General features: G+C 37.5%; 1 protein-coding gene across 9 annotated transcripts in view; it reads right to left on the minus strand.

Moving 5' to 3' along the window:
- The window catches only part of MBTD1 (mbt domain containing 1), a 68148-nt gene that overhangs the window by 36707 nt on the left and 11798 nt on the right, over positions 1-19643 (minus strand). For 8 of the 9 annotated variants that reach the window (XM_082860504.1, XM_082860501.1, XM_082860500.1 and 5 more), the window contains one exon: positions 2551-2752. In XM_082860504.1, coding sequence (XP_082716630.1) covers positions 2551-2704 — 154 coding nt within the window. In that variant the 5' untranslated portion in view covers positions 2705-2752. The remainder of the gene's footprint in view (positions 1-2550; positions 2753-19643) is intronic. The other variant, XM_082860505.1, reaches the window with a different exon arrangement.

Here is a 19643-nt window from a genome sequence, read left to right on the forward strand (position 1 = left end):
TTGCCAGGGGTACAAATTTTCAGTTATAAAAAGAATAAGTTGTGAGGATCTAATGTGCAGCATGGTGACTATAGTTAATAACACTACTGTATTGTATACTTGGAAGTTGCTGAGAGTGGATCTTGTGCTCACACCGCACGCACGCACGCGCACACACACACACACTCAGTTAACTTTGTGAGGTGACAGATGTGTTAATTATCTTGATCTTGGTAATCATTCCACCGTATCCGTGTATATCAAATCACCACATTTATAGACATTTATACATTTAAACATATACAATTATATTTGTCAATTATTCCTCAGTAAAGTTGGGGGGAAAAAGATAACAGAGCAAACAACTATGTTGTTGAGTGGGTTGAGTGGGTTGAAATCTCCATCTAAACAGTTATAACTGGAGGAACTTACAGTTTAACCAGTAAGTTCTCATAACAAATTATGAGAAATCATGGAAAAAATGTAAGAAGCCAAGGATAAGAGATAAACAAAGGGTGTCTAAGGGAAAAAAAGCCTGAATGATTTTCTGTTGTAAAAATTCTAGAACAGATCATTTAAAAGGCTTGTGGATCATCTACGTAAAAAAAAAAAAAAAAAAGCGATCCCAAGGGGACAGTATATCTTTTCCAAGAACTAAACATGTCAAACTAGAATTCTCATGACCAGGATGTAAGCTCCACCAGGGAGTTTATTCTATATTGTTTCTATTTGTATCTGTAAAACAGAGTCTGGCACATATAAAGCTCCTTTTTGTTATAAGATTACCAGACTGGTATATCATAACTAAACCACGACAAGATGTATATTAACAGGAGTTAACACATTTGATAAAATCTCTCATGTAGCTTTGTCAGTAAGGATTGAGAAATTCAAGCTGAAGTAGAAAACACCTAGGTAGGTTTTAACTGGTTGGATGACTGCACCTAGTGAGTCCTGATAAGTGAAGTTAAGTTCTTTGATATGATATGCAGGACTCTGTACCAGGGCCTTCGATGCTCAACGTTTTAATCAAAAGACTAGAATATAGGGCTTCCCTGGTGGTGCAGAGGTTAAGAGTCCACCTGCCAATGCAGGGGACACGGGTTTGAGCCCTGGTCCGGGAAGATCCCACTTGCCGCAGAGCAACTAAGCCCGTGTGCCACAACTACTGAGCCTGTGCTCTAGAGCCCGTGAACCACAACTACTGAGCCCGAGTGCCACAACTACTGAAGCCCCCGCACCTAGAGCCCATGCTCCACAACAAGAGAAGCCACCCAATGAGAAGCCCGCGCACCACAACGAAGAGGAGCCCCCGCTCGCCGCAACTAGAGAAAAGCCCACGTGCAGCAGCAAAGACCCAACACAGCCAAAAAAAAAAGTACCAATGTCATTAAAGGCCAAAGGAAACTAATTAAAAATTTAAAAAAAAGACTAGAATATGACTTACAGGGCATTATTATCAAATCTGCAAATGACGATCAGATGACACTGCATTCAACATTAGATGAAAGAATTAGGAATAAAATATTTCTAAGACCAAAATTTAGTAAGAAAAAGGTTACATGGAGAGTTTTAGAGTCTTAACACCTTGGGTTTAAAAAATCAACTGCAAAAGTGCAAGACTGATTTAAATTGGTCTAGTTCATGTGGTTTCAGTTATTTGCAAATTCAGTATTAGTTTTAAAAAAGTTAAAGCAATTTTGGGGGCCTGAATGGAAACACAGTGTCGTAAAAAAAGGAGATAAAAGCTGAACTACCTTCTGTCCTAATCACACAGGGTGACCAACTATTTGCCTGAGGTCCTTTTCCAGGATGTGGGACATTTAATCCTAAAACCAGGACAGTCTCAGACAAGACAAGTTGTCACCCTACTACCACATAATCTGAAGTATTCCCAGAAGAAAGTGAGCAGGATACTGATGAATTAAATCATTGATGCTGAGAAATGACTGAAGCAATTAGGTTTACTTAGTGTGTCCTAGAGACACCCTAGAAATAAGTGTTGTAATGTGATGGGAAGAGATGTCTTTGTTACAGGGATTAGAATCATTCTGTGTACCTTTAAAAATCAAAATTAAGACCAAAAGACAAAGTTAGAGCAAGGATAATTTTGGTTCAATATAAAGGATATTCTGGTAATTAGAGATACCCTATAGCCAAAGTGTTAAAACAGAAAACTTATAAGGAATCGTTAAAGAGAAGGGAGAGTTAAACTTGAAAGTCTCTTTCAACTCTGTAAGTCTATTATCTTACACACTTCCAATTACATAGGGATTTATTATTTAATTATGGAACTTAAGTCTCATTAAGTTTCTCAGTTGCCTTTTGTTTTCATTTTTTTCTACTTGTTTTCTACCAGCAGGTGGTAGGTATGCAAAATAAAGAGATCTAACACAAACCCAGTGATCTTATCTAGAACTATAAGTTTCAGACTGTGTTTCTTCAAACTGTTCTTTAAAAATTCTAAGGGAAATGACAGGAGAAATGGAATCAAAACATACCCTCAAGTATAAAGGTGTGTAACAGGTAAAGGCTGTTCACCTGAGCTGAAGTATATATCTCCATACTCACCCATGCCAGATTTACCATCTGGGTATGTGTACACTTGGCCATTGTTTTTGATAATTGGCAGATTAGAAGGTAAAGGAGCAACTTCCTCTTCACTCTCCTCAGAGCTGGAGCTGCTACTCGTGTCCTCACTGCAGCTATCATAACCGTCAAACATCCCGAAAGAGTCTCTTCTTTTCCTTTCGGATCGTGAAGAATGTTCAGTCTTAAAAGTAGAAGAAATCAGTAACACATGACACAGCACTCATGTACACTACCTAAAAGACCTTAGTTCAAATTGTGATAAATGAGATTTGAAAAATGAAAATCTAGCCCTGAGAACTGATACTTTTATTTTATAATGAAAAGCTAAATGTTTGTGTCAAGTGGAGCCCTCCACTTCCATGAGGCACAAATCTATTAGCTACCATGTTAGCTAAAAGGAGTAACAATAATGATGGAAAAAACACTAAATGGGAATCAGATCATCATGTAATTAAAGTTTTGCCATAAACTAGATATATCACTTCTCTATAAAATGCGATTAGATCAGATGATTTCTTTTTTTAAAACAACTGTGGTGAAATACACATAACAAATACCTATTTCAAAAATTATAGAAGACAGTATTTCTACACGTAACACTATTTCATTTTTTTAACATACATAATTAGAAAAAAACCCAATCATCTCCAACTAAACACTATTTCCTTTCCAAAAGAAAAAGCACAAAGATACTATATATCATGTTCAGCAAATGCTACTCATATGTTCCTCCAAAAATGTTCCCTCACTCAAGCCACCAAAAAACCCCCAAACTAACACCTACCACCACTCCAACTTTTCCTGAAATCAATTCCAAAACTTCAAGTTCAGTGAGAAGAAAGTTAAAAGAAAGCAGGGAAAAACAAAGAGAAAAAAGAAACGGAATATTTGAAATGAAAAAAAATCAAACCATCACTAAACATATCAGTGAGTTACAAGTAGAGTGAAAACCATCAACCAAAAAGTCTTTAGAGTTTGGTACCTATCTTATTCTTTTGCTTCAGTTATAATTTTTTTTGTATCATCTTCCACCTTATGCACAATTTCTTCTCTGGCTAGTTTAACGTCTTAACATGACCAATAACAAAGCTGAAATCTGTTGTCCGAAGTTTGACAAGATAAAACCATCCGAATGCATATCTTAGTTTTATTGAATAAACTGTCATTTTCAGATATGCTTGTATTAAACATTTGCTTTGAGATGGGGAACTGATTTTCATTTGTATCAGGTGTAACTATGAAAGCAACAAAACTAGTTTCTTAATCCACGCAATAGAAATATTATATACTAAAATGAATACTGTCTTTTAAGAAGTCCCCTTGGGAGACTCTACACATGTTCTACTAACATTGCCGCAACTTCTAAACTCTTTTTTTTTTTTTACTATTCTTCTTTCAGAACTCTCTTTTAGACCCAATTTAAAAAAGAAAAGCCGACTGAGGTCACTTTAGAATATTCCCCCCTCCCCCACTATTGGTTTCCCCAGCCTGATTATTTAGCAGATTTGGTTCTGAATAGCTTTGTTATTTCTATAAATTACATGTATCTTCAAAGAATCAAAATCTGCTACCACCAGGAGATTTCAAAAGAATAAAGACTCTGAACGCAATTCAAAAGGAAAAGTCTAACAATATTTTGAACTGGTAAGGTGGCAGGGAATAGGATAATGCTTGTTTAGATAAAGTATGGTACTAGCAACACAGAATTCTGACAGACCCAGGTTTGAGACTTAGCTTTGTCATTTATTAGCTGTGAACTTGGGCAAGTGATGACTTTCTTTCTCTTATTCATTCAACATTCAACAACTATTTATCAAGCATCTGTGTGTCTCACAGTAAGAGAGGTTAAGAGAGATCAATGGTTCTCATAAGGTTATAGTCTACTGGTGGGAGAAATCCAAGCAAGACCATGTGATAACAGAGTAATAAGGCAAGTGTAGTCAACTGAGATTCAGTGGTGGGGAAAGACTCTGAGGACAAAAAAGGCAGCCACTTGAATATCTGGTGCTGGAAGGAAAGGGCAAGACAAAGGCTTTTGGGCTGGAACATACTTGGTGCATTGAAAGGCCAATGTGGCTGGTGTCCAGTGTGAGAGGTGTGGGAGATGAGGTTGGAGGAGGATGCAGTGACCAGATCACCAGGGCCCTTGAAGGCTAGGTTAAAGTTTGATATATTTTCTTCCTGAGGGCAACATAAAGACACTATGAAATATTTATCACAAAGCCTGAAATATACATTTAGTAAACACTGGCTAGAATTCCAAATCCTAATAAATTCATACACCCTAACTCCATACAGAGATGATCTTTTACATCCAGAGTTTTCATGTAAGTTTGTCGTCCACTTTATAGTCAGCTTGGTTAGCAGCTATTTACTGATCCTGAAATGTCAACACAGAATATCTTATTCTGACTCAACTTGTTAGAGAATATAAACTTAAAATTTCAGGGACCCAATGATTACAAACATTTCGGTTTCAATAAGTATAGGCTGTTAACATTTGAAAAAACGTATTATGGTCAAATACATTTGGGAAATTTTCCTTACTTCAAAGCCCTCTTTGAACCCTTAAGATGCTTGTGAACATTACAATAATTTAAGAGGTATATATAGTATGCAGTGTTTTCCAAAGCATCTTTTTTTTTTTTTTTTTTTGGTACGCGGGCCTCTCACTGTTGTGGCCTCTCCCGTGTGGAGCACAGGCTCCGGACGCGCAGGCTCAGCGGCCATGGCTCACGGGCCCAGCCTCTCCGCGGCATGTGGGATCTTCCCAGACTGGGGCACGAACCCATGTCCCCTGCATCGGCAGGTGGACTCTCAACCACTGCACCACCAGGGAAGCCCCCAAAGCATCTTTAAGGACTAATGTTCTAGAGAAATGTTCTCTATATCAGACCAAAGCCCCTGAGGGGGCTGCAACTTCAATGTAAGTTGTAAAATGGGTGGGAAAAAAACTGACTACATGTAGGGAGTTCCCTGGTGGCCTAAGTGTTAGGATTCCAGGCTTTCACTTCGGTGGCCCGGGTTCAATTCCTGGTCAGGCAATTGAGATCCCACAAGCTGCACAGCTCGGGGACCTACAAAGGAGCCTTTTTGTCCATGCTCTGGGTGGAGAGGCTTCTCTGGGATTTTGCAACCAAAGACCTGAGGTTATAACTTATCCTACCCTAGATGGTCAGAAAATTCCCATGTCAAGAAATTAAAGTGGTTCTAGGATACCAGTGCCCCTTGACACCCAGAAAAAGCAATCCTAAATCATTTCATTAATAATCACCTACAATTCCGGCCTTTCAGCATTTCCACAGATTTTTATCAAATATCAGTACACAATCAAATATCAAACACACAATAAGCGGTCCACCGCAAGCATCAGCAGAAATAGATTAGATATCCCAAATAGTTAGGCACTGGAATTGCCAGAGACAGAATATAAAATAACCATACAAGAACTAAGAAGAAATAAAAAATGTTATTGAAAAATGAACAGAGAATACAATCAGAAAGAACCACATGTTATTTCTGTAAATGAAAAATACAATTGCTGTAATTAAAAAAAAAACACAAAAAAACCCTAAATGGATTAGACATGCCTAAAAAATAATTGGGGAAATGGAAGATAAACATTAAGAAAGAACCAAAAACAGCAAAGAAGAACAGAAACATAGAAACTAAGAGGTTAAAAGAGCACTGAATGTAAAGATCTAATAATAAATGTCAATTAGAGTTCTCAAAGGAGATGGACTTCCCTGGTGGCGCAGTGGTTAAGAATCCACCTGCCAATGCCGGGGACATGGGTTCGAGCCCTGATCTGGGAAGATCCCACATGCTGTGGAGCACCTAAGCCTGTGCGCCACAACTACTGAGCCTGCGCTCTAGAGCCCGCGGACCACAACTACTGAGCCCGAGTGCCACAACTACTGAAGCCCTCGTGCCTACAGCCTGTGCTCCACAACAAGAGAAGCCACTGCAACGAGAAGCTCGCACATGGTAACGAAGAGTAGCCCTTGCTCGCTGCAACTGGAGAAAGCCCGCATGCAGCAACGAAGCCCCAACACAGCCAAAAATAAATAATAAATAAATAAATTTATATATATAAAAAAAATTCTCAAAGGAGAGACTATGGAGAATGGAAAAAGGTAAAGCTGAATGAGATACTGGCTGAAAATTTTGAAGAAATAACAAAAACATGAATTCACAGATAGAACTACAATATATGTTAAGCACTACAATATATGTTAAGCACAACAAAAAGATATCCACATCTAAACAGATCACAGTAAAAGTGCAGGAGACCAGAGAGATTTTAAAAGTAACAATCACAACAGTGAATCTCACTAGTCAACAAGCCCAATTTAGGCACATTTAGTCCCATCAGCTGCTTAGTAACTAACCATTAAATATGAATAAACAGGCAAGGATTACCAGTCATTTGTGAAAGGCCTCTTAAAAATGTGGAAGACCAGGAACTTCCCTGGTGGTCCAGTGGTTAAGACTCCTCGCTCCCAAGGCAGGGTGCCTGGGTTCGAGCCCTGGTCGATCCCTGGTTGGGGAACTAAGATCCCACATACTGCAACTAAGCACTTGCGCTGCAACTATTGAGCCTGCGCACCTCAATGAAGAGCCCATGTGCCGCAATGAAGACCCAGTACAGCCAAATTAATTAATTAATTTTAAAATTAAAAAAATTAATTAAAAAAATGTGAAAGACCAAAACAAATCTTCAGAAAAAAGAATCTACAGGAAATAGAAGTAATACAGGAAGCAAAAGAAAACCTCAAAAAAAAAATTCTTCAGAGAAATATAATAATAGGATGCTATCAGTGAACAAGACAGATCTTGGAATTTAAAAACCAGAAGAGGCAAAATAATAAATTAATACATGGATAGTAAAATCAAGGAAATCTTTCAAAAAGCATGTGTGTATGTGTATACATGAGACAAATAGGTAGATAATAAAAGAGAAAAGACAAAAGTTAAATACAGAAGATACAAAATCCAAAGAATAGAGATACTGAAGAAAGAAAACAGATAGGAACAGAGAAAAAAATACAACAACAACAAGAATTCCAGGATCAAAAGACAGAGTTCCTATACTGATGGGACCACGCAAGCCCAGCTTAATGACTTAAAAAAAAACCAAACTATACCAAGGTACATCCTTACAAAAATTACAGAACTTTGCCATACTAAAAGCTTCAAGAAAAACACTATCACACAAAAAGAGAAGGGAATTAGGATATCAGTGGGTTTCTCAATGACAAGATTAACAAAAGTAATGCCGTCAAACTTCTAAAGGAAAAAAATTCTTATCAGAAAAGCTATACTCAAAGCTCCAAGTGAAAATCAACTAACTAAAAAACAAACAAACAAAAAGAAGAAAAAGGGCTTCCCTGGTGGCGCAGCGGTTGAGAGTCCGCCTGCCGATGCAGGGGACGCGGGTTCGTGCCCCGGTCCGGGAAGATCCCACATGCCGCGGAGCGGCTGGGCCAGTGAGCCATGGCCTCTGAGCCTGCGCATCGAAAGCCTCTGCTCCGTAACGGGAGAGGCCACAACAGTGAGAAGCCTGCGTATCGCAAAAAAAAAAAAAAAAAAAAAAAAAAGAAGAAAAAAAGAAAGTAATAGCTGGTTAAGGAAAAAAATTCTTATCATAAAATCTATACTCAAAGCTCCAAGTGAAAATCAACTAACTGAAAAACAAACAAACAAACAAACAAAAAAACAAAAAACGAAAGCAATAGCCAGTTCTTTGAGAAGATCAATAAGACTGATTAGAGATAAGCAAAAAAGAGAAAAGACAAAATTTCCAGTATCATGGATGAGAGGCAGCATCACTACAGATTCTGGAGATATTAAGAGGAGAGTAAGAATATTACCAACAACTTTACGCTAATAAATTTGACAACTTAGAGGAAATGGACAAATTCTTTGAAAGACATAAAACCAAATCTCACATATAAACATATTACCTGAATAAGTAAATAACTATAATAACCTGAATAGGTAAAGAAATTAAATGTGTAGTTACAAACCTTCTCACAAAGAAAACTCTAGCCCAAATGGCTTCACTGGAGAATTCTACTTAAGAAATACTACTGATTCTACAACAACTCTTCCAGGAAACTGAAGAGGATGAAATAGTTTCCAACTCATTCTATTAGGCCAGCATTACTCTGATCCCCAAACCAGAAAAGCTATTGTAAGAAAACTACAGAGCGATATTACTCATGAATATAGGATGCAAACATTTTAAACTAAATTTTAGCAGACTGAATCAAACACTACATAAAAAGAATAATATAAGATGGCCAAGTGGGTTTATCCCAGGAAGGCAAAGCTAATTCAACATTTGAAAATCAATAAATTCATCATATTAATAGACTAAAAAACAGAAGTCATATGATTATCTCAAGAGATACAGAAAAAGCATGTTACAGACTCCGAGACCTATTCCTGATTAAAAAAAAAAAACCCTCAGCAAACTAGGAATAGAAGAGAACTTCCTCACCCGATAAAGAACATTCAGGAAAATCCTAAACTTAGCATGAAAGTTAATGGAGACTTCCCTGGCGGTCCACTGGTTAAGACTCCATGCTTCTACTGCAGGGGGCACGGGTTTGATCCCTGGTAGGGGAACTAGGATCCTGTATGCTGTGTGGCCCAGCCAAAAAAAAGAAATTTAATTATGAAAATCTGGATGTTTTCCCATTAAGACTGGGAGTTTATATATTTGCTTTTGCCATTTTAATTCAATATTGTACTAGAAATTCTAGCCAGCGCAATAAGAAAAAAAAAGTACAGAAATAAATAAAAGAATCCAGATTGTAAAGAAGTAAATTTAACTAAATCTTTATTCCCAGACATCATGATTGTAGAAAATCTGATGGAATATACAGTAAGTGTTGGGCTAATAAGTGTTTAGCAAGGATGCAGGACAAAATATCAGTACAGGAAAATCAGCTGCATTTCTATATACTAGCAACAAAACTCCAGAAATTGAAATTTCTGGAAATAAAAAAATACCACTTACAATAGCATCAAAAAGTATGAAATAATTGGGGATAAATCTGGCAAAAGATATGCAAGACCAATACCATGAAAACTACTAAATGTTCCTGAAAGGGTTAAAGAAAGATCTAAATAAATTGAAAGATTTACTGTGTTCACAGATTAGAAGAATAAATATTGTTAAAATGCCAATTCTTCCCAAGTTGATTTATAGATCCAACACAATTGTAATCAAGGGACTTCCCTGGTGGTCCAGTGGTTAAGAATCTGTGCTTCCACTTCAGGGGGCAGGGGTTCAATCCCTGCTGGGGAACTAAGATTCTACATGTTACATGGAGTGGCCAAACAAACCAACCCTGAAAAACACAACGTAATCAAAACACAGAAGATTTGGGGGTAGAAATTGACAAGCTGAATCTAAAATTCATATGGAACTGCAAGGGCCTAGAATAGCCAAAACAAATTTGAGAAGAACAAAGTTGAAAGACTTAAGCTTCCTGACTCCAAGACATATGCTGAAGCTACTCTAATCAAGGCAGTGGAATTTTGACATAAAGACCGACAAATAGATCAAAAGAAATAGACCCATACATATATGGTCAATTGATTTTTTTTCACAAGTGTGAAAAGGCAATTCAGTGGAGAAAATATAGTCTTCTCAACAAAAGGTGCTGGAACAAGCAGATAACCATATGCAAAAAAAAAAAAAAAAAAAAAGAGAGACTGGGATCTATACGTTATATCATAAACAAAACGTAACTCAAAATGGATCACAGGGAATTCCCTGGTGGTCCAGTGGTTAGGACTTGGCAATTTCACTGCTGTGGCCTGGGTTCAATCCCTGGTTGGGGAACTAAGATCCCACAAGCCACACGGCGTGGCCAAAAACAAAAACAAAACGGATCACAGACCTAAAAGTAAGAGCTAAAACTAAAAACTTCCAGGAAAAAAACTGGAAAAAAACGTTCACGATGTTAGGTTAGGTATTAAAAAGTTTTTGGATATGACATCAAAAGTATGACCCAGTAAAGGAAAAATAGATCACTAAACTTAATCAAAATTTAAAACTTCTGGTCTTTGAAAGACACTATTAGGAGAATAAAACAAGCCACAGACTGGAAAACAATATTTGCAAATCATATACCTGATAAAGGATTTGTATCCAGGACATATAAAGAACCGTCAAAACTCAGTAACTTAAACAACATAATTAAAAAAAAACAGAAAACAGGCAAAGATCTAAAGAGAATTCACAAAGAAGCTACATGGACGGCAAATAAGGACATGAATACATGTTCAACATCATTGGTCATTAGGAAATTACAAATTAAAATCACAAGATGTTCTTATGCATCTATTAGAATGGCCAAACAAACCCACAGCCCTCTATGGTCTGTGCAGCAAATGGAACTCTCATATACTGAAGATGGGAATGTAAAATGGTACAAGCACTTTGGAGAACACGCAGTTTTAAATACAGTGTTAAATAAAACGTGCTAAATATACACCGCCTACGATCCATTCCACTCCTGGGTATTTATCTAAGAAAAATGAAAGCTTAAGTCCATACAAAGACATATATATGAATGATCATAATAGCTCAAAACTGGAAATACCCAAATGTCTATCAAAAAGTAAATGAATAAACAAATTGTGGTACATCCATACAATGATTCCATTTTGCTACTTGGCAATAAAAAGGAATTAATTTTTGACACACACAACAGCGATAATCTCACAATAATTATGCTGAGCGAAAACCATACCAAAAAAAAAAAAGAACACAAGCTGCATGATTTCATTTTTATAAAACTTTAGAAAATGCAAACTAATGTATAGTGACAGAAAACAGATCAGTAAGTTACCTGGGGAAGGGATGGGCCAGGGGTGGGAAAGAGGTTATAAAGGATCATGAAGAAACTTTTGGGGATTATGGACAGCTTCTGTATCTTGACTGTGGTGATGGTTTCACGAGTGTTACATTTGTCAAAACTTATTAAATTGTACACTTTAAAGTTTTAAATCTCGTGTCAATTTTACTTCAAGAAAGTTGTTAAAAAAATCTATATCCTGTCAATCTATCAGCCACGTATAATGGTTGGATAAAGATATTTTCAGATATGCCAAGTCTCAAAAAACTTAGATCCCATGTTTACTTTTACTCAGGAGATGTGCTTCATTATAACACCAAAGTAACGAAGAAAGAGAAAGATCCAACAGAGGACAGGGAATTCCCAAGACAGTGATAAAAGGGATGTCCTCGGATGACAGCTGTACAGGAAGCCTACAAAGCAACCAGACTATACTGGAGGAGGATGGACGATGGCAGCTCCAGGATAAAAGTAAAACTTTGTGTTTGACAGAGTTTGTTGGAGGATTTAGGAAAAAGGCAATAGACACTTTTAATAGTGTTAAATGATTAAACTAAAAAATATGAGACAGTTGTTAACTCCAGGAAAAAGGAACAAAGGGAAGGCTTCCCTGGTGGCGCAGTGGTTGAGAGTCCGCCTGCCGATGCAGGGTACACGGGTTCGTGCCCCGGTCTGGGAAGATCCCACATGCTGCAGAGCGGCTGGGCCCGTGAGCCATGGCCGCTGAGCCTGCGCGTCCAGAGCCCGTGCACCACAACAGAAGAGGCCACAACAGTGAGAGGCCCGCGTACCGCAAAACAAACAAACAAACAAACAAACAAAAAGGAACAAAGGAAGTTCCCTGGTGGCCTAGTGGTTAGGATTCTGGGCTTTCACTGCCGTAGTCTGGGTTCAATCCAGTGACCGGGCTGTGCAGCCGTAAACATTATCATATAAACACTAATGATTTAACTTATGAAGTGGATAGGTATAAAGATATAGTGATTCCTCATTTCCCCATGAGATTAAAAATAACAAGAAGTGAGTTTTTTGATCAACTTGAATAAAAAGTTTGGAGGATGGAGATAAAAAGGGCGAATGTCAACTTATATTTATTGCCTGGTTATAAATTTTTTCCATAAAGCTTAACTTATTAAACTTAAATGACTAAATGACTACTCTTTATTATAAGATTATGTCCCCCCCTTAAGAATGGTAACAATAGACGGCTATTTTTGCAAAATATTTCATCTTTACTTACAAATGATTTACAATGTATATAGTTCCAATAGATTTACAGAAAAGTTGAAAATACAGCGCACATTTCCCATATTATACCTGTTTCCCTATTAATATCTTATGTTAGTATTGTACATTTGTTAATTAATGAACTAAAATTGATATGTCAACTAAGTCTATATATACTTTATGCAAATTTCCTTCATTTTTACCCTATGTTCTTCTTCTGTTCCAAGATCCCACACTATATTTAGCTATTAGATTTACTTAAGCTCCTCTGGGCTGTGAAAATTTCTCAGATTTTCCTGGTTTCTGGTGACCTTGACAATTGAGGAGTACTGGTCAGGTATTTTGTTGAACGTCGCTTCTACTGAATTTGTCTCATATCCTCATGATTAGACTGGGGATACATCCTGTCAACATAACTTATCCCTGTTGATGTTGACCTTGATTACTTGCCAGAATTATTCTTTTAAAATAAATAAATTTATTTATTTATTTATGGCTGTGTTGGATCTTCATCGCTGCATGTGGGCCTTCTCTAGTTGTGGCGAGTGGGGTCTACTCTCCGTTGCAGTGCGCGGGCTTCTCATTGTGGTGGCTTCTCTTGTTGTGTAGCATGGGCTCTAGGTGCGTGGGCTTTAGTAGTTGCAGCACTCGGGCTCAGTAGTTGTGGCTCATGGGCTTAGTTGCTCCGCGGCATGTTGGATCTTCCCGGACAAGGGATTGAACCTGCGCCCCCTGCATCGGCAGACAGATTCTTAACCACTGCACCATGAGGGAAGTCCCACTTGCCTGAAGAATTATTTGGCAGTTTTTTCTACTATAAAATTACTCTTCACCTCTCTCCATACTGTACTCTTTGGAAGGAAGTAACTATTCGAAGCCCATGCTCAAGGAGTGGGGAATTAAGCACCCCCTCTTTTTTAAAAAATTTATTTAAAAAAATAAAGTAGCACTCTTAAAACAAATTAATTAAATGAAGTAGCACTCTTCACCCCATTATTTCTCATTTCAGTATCCTGTTTGTTTCTTTCAGAGAATTTATTATGAATTTGATTTTAAGATTTTTGTGTGCACTTAATTTTTTGCCTATCTTCCCTGAACTGTATTTCTGTCTTGTTCACAATATTCTCAGAGATCAGCATTGCAGGACTCAAATATTTGTTGTCTCTCAACTGGGGGCAGTGGATATTAGCCCCCTGGTAGATATTTGGCAATATCCCTTAAGAGGACTGGAGGAAAAGAGTCACATTCCTTTGCATTAACATGACAGGAGAGTCCAAAACGCTGTTTAGTGCCACTGGTGAGAAACCCTGATTTAAACTGAGGCTTTATGTTTTTGGTTATAAGTGACAGAAACCTAATTAAACTGTGGTTCCTAATTTGATGAACAAACTGAATTTGGTAGGGGCTAAGCAGAAACCAATTTTATTCTCTCATTATTGTCCCTGAATATTTGAGGATCCCTCTTTATTCCTCAGACAAAATCTTAGTCAAAGCCTTTAGCTTTTTTCCCTGGTATTATGATCTCTTTATCATTCATTTCTTAAATTTGCCATCTTACAGTTCTAAGAGCAGAGTTCCTAAGTTTAAAAAATCCCAAATAATGGGTATGTTGTCTTCACCTGGGTTAAGGGCATGCCTAGGGGTATTCAACCAGAGGGTCAGGGGCATAAAAGAACAGAGCAGCTCCAAAGACAATTATGTGGATGAATGGAATGAAAATTTCCGAGAGAGAAAAATAGGGGGTCAGGTCAACTCAGTATCACACACATACACACACACACACAAATGATACTTGTTTAAAGGCTGAGAAAGAAGATTTCTGATGGGCAAGAGGAGGATCTTTTTAGGCAGAGAAGCATAGGTGAAGGCACATCAGCAAGAGGCCATCAAGCACCCCCTCTTTGAGCGTGGACTATCTACACAAATTATTTGGAATTCTTTCACATAGATTTCCTCTCCTTTAAAAACTTCCCCTTTTTGGGTTTGCAGTTTTCTCACCATTAGATTCAGACTGTATATTCCCAGTTGAAATACTACATAACTCATGCTACTCAGGGTAGTAAACCCAGATTATATGATGTTCAGCTGCCCCTTATTGGTGACAATAAGACTTGGTCTAGCTGTGGGATCTGGTTCTCCACTGGTGTTTTACTGTTTTCCCTCTTTTAATAAGCAACCTATGGAAGACACTTCAAGACCATGCAAATATACTGCTCATCAAAATTTCACTCCAGATTTAGCATCCAATGATTCTTGCCCAATCTTTTACTACGATTTTCCAATCCCGGAATTCCTTCCATATTCATCAGTTGGCATTCTTCTGTCAGGAAGATCCTTCTTTTTTCTCTTATGGGTATTAACTCCTGGACTCCAACTTTTCAATGGTTTGTAATTCTTCATTGTCCTTCGTTATTTGGGGGCTCAAATCACGACAGATTCAGCCAGTGGGAACCCATTCAAGCTGACTCCTGTGTCATTCTGACATGCCCCTATCATTTTTGAACAATTTTTTGCTTTCTGGCATAACAAGACATTCTAGGCTTATCTCACTTTCCTGTCTCAGCTCTGGAATCAACCATTTCTCCAAAGAGCCTTGGTTTCTTTTACTAGGAATGTTAGAAATAAAGATCTAGGTGGTCCATGTGTTCATTGCTACTGGGGTATCTCTTTGCTTCTGGAGCCTTTCAGTGCATGTGAGTTGGAATATATATGCACACATGTATGTGACATATGACTTATGTATATACAATGTATTTTCAAAATCGTAAGTTTACACTTACACCTCCAATTAGAATCCATCCCCACAGGGCTTTTCCTTACCTTCTCACATCCGTATTTGTCTCTCTCTTCTTCTATTGAAAACCCTGGCTTCCAACAAAATTAACATTTATTCATTTGCTCCATCCTTTTATATATTTAAATAGTTTCAGAGCATAACATCCATACTGCTACAAAAATGAACTTTTGAGTTCAGAATTTCTTTGTAGTCCCTTCTCCTCAAACTGAGGAACAGAGTACTGAGTTTTAGAGTTACCTGGATTAGCTATTTCTCCCTCCTTCAATTGTCAGTTTGAAATAAGTTGGTTTTGGTTTGCTTTTGGTTTTGGTCTCCCTTGACATCCTTATTGAGTTAATTTCATTTACTGGGACTATCAAAAAAATCACCCTGCTTTCAAATATAAACAGCTATACAAAAAGGTATAACTTGGAGAAATATTTCCTTCCCTTACCTCGCCACTGTCTCCTGTAGGTGGGTAACCAACTTTATTGCTTTCTGGTTCATCTTTCTTATGTGTGTATGTTTTAAAAAGGTAAACAGGTATATTTATGCTTCCTTATATACACAAAAGGCCACATACTAAATTCCTCTGTCCTTTAATTTAGAAATACATCCTGGAAACCACTTCATTTCAGGGCACAGACATCTTCCTCATTCCTTTTTAAGCTGTGCAGTTCTCCACTGTGCGCATGTTTATTCAATCAATTTCATTTGGACACAATAGTTTTCAATGTTTTGGCAATAACAAATATTGCTGCAATGAACATAATACATGTATATATACATATACACATATATGTATATAAATTGTTTGAGGTATAACTTCAGGGTATATTCTCAGAAGTGTGACTGCTGGGTAGAATGGTGAATGTTTTGTTAGATATTGCCAAATTCCCCTCCATGGAAACTTTACCATTTTGTATTTGCTCCAGCAATACTGGGAGTTTTTTTTTTTTTGCCATATAATATGCTGGATGAAAATGGTATGTCAGTAGTCTTTTTTCCCTTTTTTTAAAAAAAAACTTTTTACTTGGAAATAACTCCAAATTTACAGAAAAGCTGGAAATATAGTACAAAGAAATCCTGTGTATTCTACTCAGATTCACCAATTACTAAAAAATCGCTCCATTTGTTTTATTCTTCTCTCGAAATACATAGATGTTTTTCCGAACCATTTGAGAGTGAGTTGCATACAATTTTTTTTTTTGGCAGCAGCATGCAGGATCCTAGTTCCCTGACCAGGGATCAAACCCATGCCCCCTGCAGTGGAAGTGTGGAGTCTTAACTACTGGACCACCAGGGAAGCCCCATACATGTCTTTTTATTCCAAACTACTTCAGTGTGCATTTCCTGAGAATATAAACATTCTCTCATCACTATAGCACAGTTATTAGTTTCAGGGAATTTAATGTTAATACTTTGCCCTAATTAACCATCCATATTTCAATGGACCCAATGTCCTTTATAGAATTTCTTCCCTCCAGTCCAGCATCACATGCTTTATTTGTTTCCTTTAATCTAGAAGATTGTTTTTGGAGAATGTAGGCCTCCTCTCCTCTTTTTTTTTTTTAATAAGCAAGAAATAAGGAAATTTATTATATTAGTAGTAAGTTACAATATAAGGACAAGCAATATATATAGAGAGAGAGAGAGAAAGAGAGAGAGAGAGAGGGACAGAGACAGAGACAGAGATAAATGTACATACATCACCAAGTTGGGAGAACAAGCAATATATATATAGATAGAAATAAAAGTGCATACAGCACCAATTGGGGAAACACCTACATCCAGACCCAAGCAATGCTGGGAAGACCTCTCCTCTTTTTAATGGGATGCTTTTCATTTGGGGTTCATCTGAAGTTTCCTCATTTTCAGGTTGTATATTCCCATAATACTACGTAAGTGATATATCCTTCTCAAGAGTATTACATCCAGAGGCACAAGATACATATCTGCCCCTCAGTGGTGATGTTCATTTTCATCACCCTGCCAAGGTGTTGTCCAGTTTTTCCAGTATACTTACCATATTTCTCCTTGCAACTAATAAGCAATCTTGGGGACACATTTAAAACAAACTAATACAGTTGCTCACTGAAATTCTACCCCCCTCATCCCTAAATTAGGCATCCAATAACTGCTGCAGAACCAAACATTATGATGTCTGCAAAATGATTTTCTAGTGCTAGTACTCTCTTACCAGTCAGCAGGAAACTCTCATCATCCCCTTTATATATCTATCTACCTATTCATTATCAGTATGAGTTCACTAACTCCTATTTCCCCGCCCCACCCCTCTAGTTCATAATTCATTTCTGTCTTTAATTATTTGGGGGTTCAAATTATCCCAGATTTGGCTACTAGGATCCCCTTGAACTGACTCCTGTGTCATTTTGACATGCCCACATCAATTTTTGAGCAGTATCTTACTTTCTGGAATATCAAGATATTCTAGGATCATTTTAAACCCTACACTGCTCCAGCTCCTAAATCAACCTTTTCTCCAAGGAGATCTCATTCTTTTTAGTGGGGAATGGTATTAAAAACCAGTATAGTTCTACACTAAGCCATTTTTGTACCTTTCTGTATATGGGTGTGGACTTGTTTGTTCTTATCTCTTGTCCTTTATTCTTTAAGTGTTTTTAATCTTTTAAATGTTTTTCCAAAACTCTTTGTATTTAGGAATTTACCCTAAATTTACCTCTGTTATATATGGCAAATTTTGATTTTATGGAATTTTTTGTCATACAATTAAATATTTTTAATGTAGTAAAACATCAGTATTTTCTTTCATTGTACCTTGAGTCACAGAAAAATTTCCCTTATACCATGGTATAGAAAAATTCACCCATATTTTGTTATTTACATCTCTGATCCATTTAGAGTTTATTCTTTTTTTTTTTTGCGGTACGCGGCCTCTCACTGTTGTGGCCTCTCCCATTGCAGAGCACAGGCTCCGGATGCACAGGCTCAGCGGCCACGGCTCACGGGCCCAGCCGCTCTGCGGCATGTGGGATCCTCCCGGACCGGGGCACCAACCCGTATCCCCTGCATCGGCAGGCGGACTCTCAACCACTGTGCCACCAGGGAAGCCCCTAGAGTTTATTCTTATGTATGGTATAAACAGTGGCCCTAATATTATCTTTTCCCAACTATCTAGTTGTACCATCGCTTTTTACTAAAATGTCCTTTTTGCCACAGTGCTTTGAAATACCACTTTATGTTTTAGATTTCCATATGTAGTTGTGTCCATATCTAAACGTTATACTATCTTATTGGTCTGTCTATTCATGTGCCAATAGCTTCCTTTTTAAATTAGAGAGCCTTCCTAGTATAGTCTGAAATCTGGTAGGCATAGACACCCGCCCCCAATATTTTTCCTTTAATGCTTTGATATTCTTGCATGTTTTATTTTTCCAAATGAACTTCAGTATTAACTACCTTAGTTCTATACCAAAAAATTGTTGGGTATTTTTATTAGGGCCTCATTAGATTTACTAATTTCGGAATCTTCATAATGTTGAAATGTCTTAACTGAGAACAAGAAACGTTGTATAGTTTGCATCATATAGGCTTTTGAACAATTCTTGTTAAAAGGAAATCCTTATGAATGTAAGTATTTTATTTTTCGTGGCTAATGTAAATGCAATTTTCCCTTTTGTTATATTGTTGAATTGACTGAGTACACTTAGATTTATTATTTTATATCCTGCAATCTTGCTAAATTATTTGGAAAGTTTTATCATTGATTTTCTAGGGCTTTCCAGATACACTATAATGTCACTTGCAAAGAAACTTTTCTCTTTTCCACTAAGCTTATAATTTTCTTTTTCCTAACTGTATTTTTTGCATTTGCTTTATTTATTTATTTATTTTTGGCTGCGTTGGTCTTCGTTGCTGCACGGGCTTTCTCTAGTTGCGGCGAGTGGGAACTCTTCATTGCTGTGCGCGGGCTTCTCACTGAGGTGGCTTCTCTTGTTGCAGAGTACGGGCTCTAGAGCGCAGGCTCAGTGGTTGTGGTGCACGGGCTTAGTTGCTCCGCGGCATGTGGGATCTTCCCAGACCAGGGCTCAAACCCGTGTCCCCTGCACTGGCAGGCGGATTCTTAACCACTGCGCCACCAGGGAAGCCCCAGGATTAAGATATTTTGATGTATGTATGTATGTGAGTGTGCATGTGCATTTATGAAAATC

The sequence above is a fragment of the Leucopleurus acutus genome (assembly GCF_964270905.1).
Source record: "Leucopleurus acutus genome assembly, chromosome: 19".
Lineage (NCBI taxonomy): Eukaryota > Metazoa > Chordata > Mammalia > Artiodactyla > Delphinidae > Leucopleurus > Leucopleurus acutus.